The sequence below is a fragment of the Frankliniella occidentalis genome, unplaced genomic scaffold, assembly GCF_000697945.3.
Source record: "Frankliniella occidentalis isolate FOCC.00 unplaced genomic scaffold, Focc_3.1 Scaffold91, whole genome shotgun sequence".
NCBI classification, from domain to species: domain Eukaryota; kingdom Metazoa; phylum Arthropoda; class Insecta; order Thysanoptera; family Thripidae; genus Frankliniella; species Frankliniella occidentalis.
In genome coordinates, this window is record NW_026267220.1 from 787,588 (window position 1) to 795,943 (window position 8,356).

Below are 8,356 nucleotides of genomic sequence, written 5' to 3' on the forward strand. Positions count from 1 at the left end.
ACGGGACGGCCTACTCCCCAGGCGGACACCGTGGTGGGAAAGGGCGGAGTGTGGCGGGGGGGAGGGGTATGGCACTGCGCCAGGGCGGGCAGCGCCGAGCGGTGCAGTGCAGTCCCACGGTCATGGCCACGATCGTCTTGGACAATGACTTACGTGCCGTGCCCGCCCCCACCCCGGGTGCAGCAGCACCGCGTGCGTGTTGCCCGACGCTGTTGTTGTTGTTGTTGGCGCTGCTGCTGCTGATGCACCGAAAGTGGAGCGGACGTGTTCCGTCCGAGGCGCGGGCTATGCCGCCCTCCGCCCCGAGCCGGGCGCGACAAAATACAGCTCAAGTTCACGACGATAGAAGAGGAAAAACACCCGGACAGCGGGGCAACACTCCCCGAAACTGCGCTAATTGTCTGCCCAGCGCCAAGTTGGAAACACTCGATTAGTTAACCAACACAACGAGCATAAGGTGCATAGGGCCGGGCGGCGACGTGTGTGTGTGGGCCGGGGGTGGGGGGGTGCGTGTGCGCGACCCGCATAGCAATGCAGTTTGCGTAACGCTGGTGCTCTACTTCCACACACGCGTGACGGCCCCCCGTGGCGCGCGCGCGCGCGCTTAGAGACTGACAAGTGGCTGGAGAAGACACAACAACACACCGCACAGGTTAAAGGGAACCACTCACTCACAAGTCGTGACCGTGCCCGGGTTCTCCTTCCCCGCCGCCGCGCCCTGCAGGCCAGGCCAGAGGTGAGGTGAGTCAGTGCTGCACGACCGCACCACCACGACAGCCGCCCCCCTCAATGCGCAGGTATTATCGCTTATCGGCTGTTCTAACTGCCTTCGACTCGGGCCTCGGGCGGGCCTCCTCCTATGCCTCACCGGCCGCGCGCCCCGCCGCCAAGGTGCACCGACACGTCCCCTGTGGGCGCCCCACCCACCAGCCCCACACCGCCGCTGCTCCCCCAGGCGGACCCACCACCACGCACGGTCCTGTCATGATGGGTTGCCTACCCCACGGTTTGCGAGGGGGGGGGGGTCTGAAGGCTACACGACGGCGTTGCCCGGGCAACCGGCTTGCCCTGCTGGGCCCACAACGCCACGCAAGGCGTATATACAGCGGGGCTTGGAGGGGCCTCCTCCGTATGACCAGAATGGATAGCTCTCCGCCACGCCACGCCACGCCCGGCGGCGGTGTGTCAAGGCCTTGCGCAGGGCCGCCTCGCACCAAATATCGCAAAGGCGGGGCGGCCCGCCCGGCGCACCTTCCGGCCGCGAGCCTCGCGCTTCCGGGGCGGACCCGACCGGTCGCTCGTGGATCTAGCCACTACTGCTTTTCGTACACTAGAAAATAAAGAATCAAGGGGTGTGAAGAGAGAGGGGTGTCTTTTCAGACCACCCCGAGGACTGTCTCTACCAGAGGGCAAAGGACCTCCCCGCCCCCCCCCCTTTTCTCCCCACTCTCTATAGCACATAGGGCAGGCGATTGCGTGGGTGGGTTTGGTAGTTAGTTTGTTTCGTCATTTAGAGTTTTGTGCGGCTTTCGGGTGTTGCGACGTAAAAGCATAGGGGGCACCCCCACAAGTAGTGTGTGTACAGTAGCACTGTAGTCACACGTGCCGCCAATCCAGAACCATCAATATGTAGGATATCGATTGAGAAATGCGGAAACCACCTGTGCGCCCCTCAGAACACGATTAGAGGCCCCCCAAGAGAGCTTGAAGGCGGCGAGCATTCCAGGCAGACCCGTGCTGCAAACACCCAGTCATGGTATGGGAAACGGGGGGGGGGGACAACGCGTCTTCGATCCCACAAGCACTCCGACAGGGAAGTTCCAGCCCGGCGGAGAGGAGGGTCTGAAACGAGATACCGCGGCACAGGTAGCCTCGCGGCGGGCGCCGTGCTGCAGCAGCAAGGAATGCATCATGGGAATGCTCTCCAGTCGGGAATGCCGCGCGCAACTATAGGCGGGCGCCGGCCTGGTGGGAGCAGGCGGAAGAGAAGGGCGACACCGGGATGATACGTACGTCGACTTGCAGCAGGCGTCATCATCTCGGCGACACATGGGCGACGGCCTCCCGCCGGCGCCGGCGTGGAGAGCCAGTCCGTGAGTGTGCTCGGCTGCCGGCGGGGACCCACATGCGGCCGCGTGGAGCACACACAACACACACACACGTGGTCACTCGCGTGGACGCAGTCGCGGTGTTCGGCACGACGGCGCGGTTGTTGTTGGCGGCGGCGCGAGGCGAGGTGTGGTGGAGTTGGCGCAGCTAGTCGCGCCGGCCGGGACTGCACTGGCCGCGGGGCTGTGGGACTGCTGGGCTCGGCGCTGCCAGCCAGCGCGGTGTGTTGCGGCGGCGGTGTTGGCCGTGCTAGCGGCACGGACCGGTCGGCCGCCCAGCGAGGCGAGCCAGCACCAGCCAGCGCAGCAGCACCATAGCCTGTGGGCCGTCCCCGGCCGCGCGCCGCCCAGCAGCGAGCCCAGCGAGCTGCTCCGCCAGCAGCACAAGAGCGCCGTCCGTTCACCCGGCCGTTCCCCGAGCCCGTCCTCATCGGCAGAGCGGAGTGCCTCCTCTACTGCTGGCCTGGCCCCCCGGTTGGCTATGACTGCAGCTGCTGCAGCTGCGCCGTGGGACCCCAGCTGCAGCCGCAGCAGCGGCAGTTGCCCCCCCGGCCGGCCCGGCCCGGCCCCGCCAGGTGAAGGGAAGGGGAGGAGGAGAAGGAGGAGGAGGAGCTTGTAGTGCGGCGCGGTCACGACTGCGGTCTACATTTTACGACCGCGGGTCCCGCCGCGCACTGCGGCAATGATGGCGGGAAGCGAGTTTGGGCGACGGCGCGACGTGTTGCCGGCGGTCGAACGTGAGAAATGAGTGTGTGTAGAGGGAAGAGGTGGGGGAGGGGTGGGGGGTGGGTGTAAAGACCCCTCCCTCACTGCACTTGCCCGTGACCTCCACAGCAGCCCATTTTCTCGTAAGGACCGTAAGGCTCATAAACACGGGACGCATGATCAGGGCCGCCAGGGTTCGCTTAGTACAGTACGTACCGCGACTCGCCAGCAGGACGCCCGCGCACACCGCGCAAGGTACTTGGTGGGTACATGAGGTGCCCGCCCGCGGGGCACCGCGACCAGGATGACAACGACGGCGCCCTACGGCCCTGGGTGGGGCGTTCGCTCGCCAGGCGCGGTTTTGAGTCCGTCTGACGGAGGCGGTGTTTTGTTCTGGGTTGCCTACTTTCAGGGGTTTTGTAGGTCAAATTGCCCACCTTCCCTAGGACCGACGGGGGGAGGGGGGGGGCTTCCCCATAAAACCGCGCCTGTCGCTCGCCTCCTTGGATTCACAGTGTTCTCCCGCGCCCCGCCCCGCCCCACCCGCTCTGCCTCCCCAAGGATGACTCGAGGCTCGTGGAGGATGACGCCATGCTCGGCCATGAACTCTCGAGTCCATTGGCCATGACGACGGAGAATCCGAATGCACGCGGAGAGTCACTCGGCCCGGCCCGGAGGCCGCGAGAGCCGGCCGGGGCAAGAAACGGTGAGATTCGCGGCGAGCAGAGTTTGATGCTGCTGTCAGGCCAGCTGCGAAGGAGCCCGGCCCGTGGAAGCGTGGCTGGCTCTATGGCTGCTTTGTAGCAGCTCTCTGAGGACACGGCTTTGCGCGGCCAGGCGGGCGGAGCTGGGCGTGACGCCACACCGCACGCACACCTGCAGCTGACCGCGGCTGCGTGGGCAGAGCTGGGCGTCCCCGTCATCGCGTTGGGCCCCCCACCTCCTCCTCCTCACCCATGTCGCAGAGACAGATAGGATAGACGCGCAGAGACAGGCCGGACAAGCGGAGCGGGGCGGGGCGGTCGCGTGTATCTCGTCAAGGTGGATGGACGGGATACGGGGACCGGGCTGCTCCTCCTCTACTTCTACTTGCTCCCTCCCACCACCTCCAGACTATCTCCCACCAGAATCCACCTTCTCCCGTACCGGGTCGCCTGTCATCGTGACAACGTGGAGACGGGGTCTTGGCGGGCAGGGAAAACATAAGACTGCGACGACTACAACTCGGGCGGGCGCGCGGTTTTTATGCAGATACTGCAACTTTCTGGCTGCACAAGCAGAAACGTCTCGCGCCTTTGCCGGAGCAGGGAATTCCCCCTTCGCTTCGACGTCATAGGATAGCTCATAATTGCAATAGGGGAATCTTACTTATAGAAATAAAAGACTTTGGTAAAAATGAAGGGAAAATGTTGGGCACTTGTGTCTTTGCTGTTTGAACAGCTGCACTGGCTCACACACAAAACTGTTCTCAATGGCACATGCATTCAATAACATACAAGCTGAGAAAAACCCAACTGCGCACTACACAAAGCAGTGTGCATCCACCAGTTACTTACCCGCAGAACATTCTTGTGAGGCATCCAAATAAAGGCCAGCGGTACCTTCTTCCCCAGTGCCGTTTGTATTGAACACCATCAACCTCATCAGATGGCTGTAGTAGGTACTCCCTCTCATCCACCTCAAAGTCCCTCTCATCATGGGTCATCCTAAGAGGAAGAGCTTCCATTCTTCAGCTGAGGGCAATACCTGAAAAATTTGGTCAACAAAATTAATATAGTTTAGAGTTTATACTTTTAAGTACAGCTCAGAAATGAAAAATCCAAAATATAAACAGACAATAAATTACGAGAATATTGAATTTTATTGCAGACTTAAGACACTCTCTTAAGGTCAGGAAGCTAAATCGTAAGAGAAATATTGCTATACAGAGTTATCTATGCACTTCCCGACAAGAAATTGTGGTTAGAATAGGCCAAGAATACAAAAGGGATAAATACTGCAAGTAAATAAAAGACTCGTCACGAACAATAAGATAGTGAAAGAGTACTCAAGTTATGTAACGAGTTGTTCAGAAAAATGCAAAACAATAACTGTTTACTTAACAGTAAGCATAGGTTACTTACTGTTTAATTAGACATAGGAGAAAACTTTAAGTTCTGAATAAAAATCAGTTTTGTCATGAAAATCATAGAAATTTGGTCGCAGTTTTGACTGCAATCAAATGCAAAAATACCGTCAGAAACATTTCTTACTAACCAACACAGCGGTAAGCGGTACGGGCTTCTGCTGCTACATCTTCTCAAGTGTTGGTGCACCTGACTTTTTAAGCTACAGGTTGCCAGCTCATCAAAGCTGCAGCAAGCCAATATAAATGTATTCCTTTCATGAAAACAAACGTTTGATGTGGTATTGCGTGTTGAAAATGGAAAGAAACACTTATACAAGTATCTTATTATTTTTCTTTGCCTGACTTTTACAAAAATTGCAAGTGGATGTTTGCAGGCTTAGGTCTACATGTTGCTCAAACTGTTATTGACCCTTTCATCTGTCATGGCGACTCGGACGTAAACAAAACCCTAAACTTCTGTCATCTGCCTACCCTTTTTTTGAGATTTGTTAATATATTGATACTTTTAATCGATTGAAGCCTTTCATTATCCGTAATGATCGCATGAGATACCATAACGTAAGTTTAAAGTTGTCATGGAAATAGATAATGGCACCTGGGAACATATTCCCTTCCTACATAAATCTCTTGTTATTGTTTCTTGCTCTCATTTGAACTACTTTCAACATTTGTATCTTGTAAAGTGATAGACTGTCTTCTAGGACACAAAAAAACTGATTTTCTACTCTAAGTGTTGTTTTTATCTGGTTCCAGCATTGTGTAGAGTCCAAGGCATGGCTGTGGCTGACAAAAAGGATATTGATTTTACTGAGCTAGAAAGAGAATTAGAGGCTGCTATTGACCAAGATACGAGATACTGGCTTCAAAATGATGCAAAGATACGTGCTGTAAACCAGCGTGTTGCTACTTATGATGAGTTCAGGTACGGGCAGACCTGTCAGGTGTAAGTGCAGTTTATCCTTGTGTTTCCCTCATGGCACATCTATTATGATTCAGAGATATTGTGAAAGCTGCTCATTTAAAACCCCTGAAGAAGAAAGATATATCGGGCTCTGGCAGTAACGATTCTAGCTCTTCTCGAGGAAGCTTTGTGTGGAACTCGATCGCTAGTGGCAAAAAAAAGCCAGCTGCTGAGCGTCAAGAAAAGCACGACATGGAGAATGATGTCTATCCTGTAATATTTTCAACATGATCAAATATTTTGTGTTGTTCCAATATTGACTAACATCAAAAGTGTTTTCACTCCATTCTTTGTTTTCAGAGATCTGCTTCAAACCAGGTGGACTTACAAAGAGCACTATCATCGACTTCAGAATTTATGCAGATGTGGAGAAGCCTTGATGGAAGTGAAAGGCGATATGCAGCTCTCCAGCGTGTAGGTACAGGAGCTCTAGGGCGACTTTTTTCCACAACTGAGATTCCTGTTGGCCTCCTTGGTGAAATATTAGAAGCCGCACTTCATTTTCGGGCATCTACCCATGAAATTTGTTTTGTTGTTAAAATGCTGGAGACTCTTACTAAAGCCAAAAGGTATGGTGAAATCCTATCCCAATATATGCAGCTATGATGTCTAAAAACAATTCATAAAACCTGTTTTTATTCTCCTTTTTTTTCTTTCTTTTTTTTTCTGTAGATTTTGCCTCACACTGGAGTTCCTGAGTTCTGGTGAAAAGGCCACCTGTAAACAGCTGCTCAGTAAGTTGAACAATAGTCTACAGGGCCAACAACAAGACTTAGCTGAGAGAGGTGTGACTGAATGGACATTACGGCAGCTTCACAACGCATATAGGGTGTAAAAGTAATTTTGCAAAAAAATGTCATCTTGGTTTTATTATTAGACAATTATCATGGAGAAGTGTTTAACTTCACTTTTGTTGTAAATGATGTACTTAAACAAATTTATATAACTTACGCACCTAGTCTTTTCTCTGATCCTGCAAAATTTATTGCTGGCAGAGCCATTTAGTCATAAACTTTCCAGTCTATCACTACTCATCAACTGTAGTGAAATTTTTGAACTTGAACTTATTACATAGGTTTCTCTATACTGTAGTGGACAAATATGCTCTTCAAATCTTTTAAGGTTCTGTATTTTTTCCTTGTTGGTATATTTCAATCTGACTTCAGACAGTTTCAGATTTTTTTAAAAATTCTTGGTCTCTTTCCAGTAACTTATATTTCTTTGAAATAAATCAGATCTCATCAATTAATATTTAAATTACAATCCCCCTTTTTTTCACCATTTCAATATCATTAATTTAAAAAGTTTTCAAATGGGTTGTGTGCTGTTTTTTTTTAATGATCTCTATTAAAATGAAGCTTAGAATGAAGGCATGATAAGGGAATACTTCTTCCAATCTTGCAGCTCAATTTTAAAATCATCAGGAATCTTCCCCTCTATTGCATGTACTTTCTGTGTTTTATTTATTTCAAAAACCACCTTGTGAATGATCTGTGTTCCATCTTAACAAGTGATATGTTAATTATTGTTCATATTGTACAATAAAAGTTATTAGTTACACGATGTTTTCACCCAAATGACCTGCTGCCTAAGCTCTCAACACCCCATCTCATACTTATGCAGTGCTCAGGTAGGAGCGCCTGCCATCCAGTGGGTAGGCAGCACGCCTAGCAGTGGTGTCTTGCGGGCCTGCCCGGTGCTCATTTCGTTTAGAGAAGGGAAGAAGGGGGGGGGGACTTCCTATTGATAGTAAAGAGTTTCTGAAAGATGATACTTCGGAGACAATTGTCAGAATGAGGAGACTAGTTCAAAAGTGGTATATTTTGCAAAACTGCCATCGCTGCTAGACGACGAAAATGTCTCGGAGAAGTAGGGAACTGTAAAAAAATGTTCGATTCATCGCATCGGGGAAGAGTCAATCCACTGGAAAATGGGATGTCTGTCCCAGGTTAGCGACGTGCTTACGCAACGGTCCCAGCATCTCGTCTGTCTGGGTCACATCATTCCCTGGGCATTCCCCCCTCCCTTTCACGTACAACTGTGCCGTGGCGTGGGCTCAGGTGTGCATGCAGGGAGTCGGGGTAGAGGGGGCCTGCCGGACAATCGCTTCCACGACCTATACCTATATGATATGCCTTTGCTGTCGGGCCCTTCACCAGCTGGCAATGACGCCGAGTGTTGTCGGCAGTTGACTTGTTTAGGAGGTGGTTACCAGTTACCATTTATCGTGATGACGGCGGGGACAGTTTAGACTCTAGTGCATCGCGGCGGCTGCAGCGTGACTGCGTAGCTATGTCGCCCTGCTAGCCGGCGGCCGATACCCTGTGTGTCGCTAGCTAGGGCTAGCAAGGGAACGTAACAGCCCTGCTGCAGGTGCAAGTCTGTCTAGGCACAAGTTGCACACTTCTAGGGACCTAACGATCTACAGTGGTAGATCCCCGCCGGAGCCGGGGG

The 8,356-nt window shown here is 52.7% G+C and overlaps 2 protein-coding genes across 3 annotated transcripts in view; one reads left to right on the forward strand and one right to left on the reverse strand.

The window, feature by feature from the left end:
- LOC113204833 (probable phospholipid-transporting ATPase IIB) overlaps positions 1-5,151 on the reverse strand; it is a 14,158-nt gene extending 9,007 nt beyond the window's left edge. Inside the window, exons 1-2 of one of the 2 annotated variants that reach the window (XM_026420159.2) lie at positions 5,070-5,151; positions 4,370-4,559 (exon numbers count right to left, since the gene is read on the reverse strand). In XM_026420159.2, coding sequence (XP_026275944.1) covers positions 4,370-4,539 — 170 coding nt within the window. In that variant the 5' untranslated portion in view covers positions 4,540-4,559; positions 5,070-5,151. Of the gene's footprint in view, positions 1-2,013; positions 2,352-4,369; positions 4,560-5,069 lie in introns of those variants that run through there. The other variant, XM_052269411.1, reaches the window with a different exon arrangement.
- Positions 5,152-5,331: 180 nt separating this feature from the next.
- Positions 5,332-7,465, forward strand: LOC113204834 (coiled-coil domain-containing protein 103). Its single transcript, XM_026420160.2, has 5 exons — positions 5,332-5,499; positions 5,695-5,863; positions 5,938-6,115; positions 6,203-6,471; positions 6,575-7,465. Exons 2-5 carry the CDS (start codon positions 5,715-5,717, stop codon positions 6,735-6,737), a joined length of 759 nt encoding a protein of 252 aa, XP_026275945.1. The 5' UTR covers positions 5,332-5,499; positions 5,695-5,714; the 3' UTR covers positions 6,738-7,465.
- The last annotated feature ends 891 nt before the right edge of the window (positions 7,466-8,356 follow it).

What these genes read in the sequence shown, in the direction of transcription:
- LOC113204834 (XM_026420160.2), top strand. Translation starts at nt 5,715, where the DNA reads ATGGCTGTGGCTGACAAAAAGGATATTGATTTTACTGAGCTAGAAAGA. An exon ending in TGGAGAATGATGTCTATCCT is followed by an intron (nt 6,116 to 6,202) that starts GTAATATTTTCA and finishes CTTTGTTTTCAG; the next exon opens with AGATCTGCTTCAAACCAGGT. An exon ending in ACTCTTACTAAAGCCAAAAG is followed by an intron (nt 6,472 to 6,574) that starts GTATGGTGAAAT and finishes TTTTTTCTGTAG; the next exon opens with ATTTTGCCTCACACTGGAGT.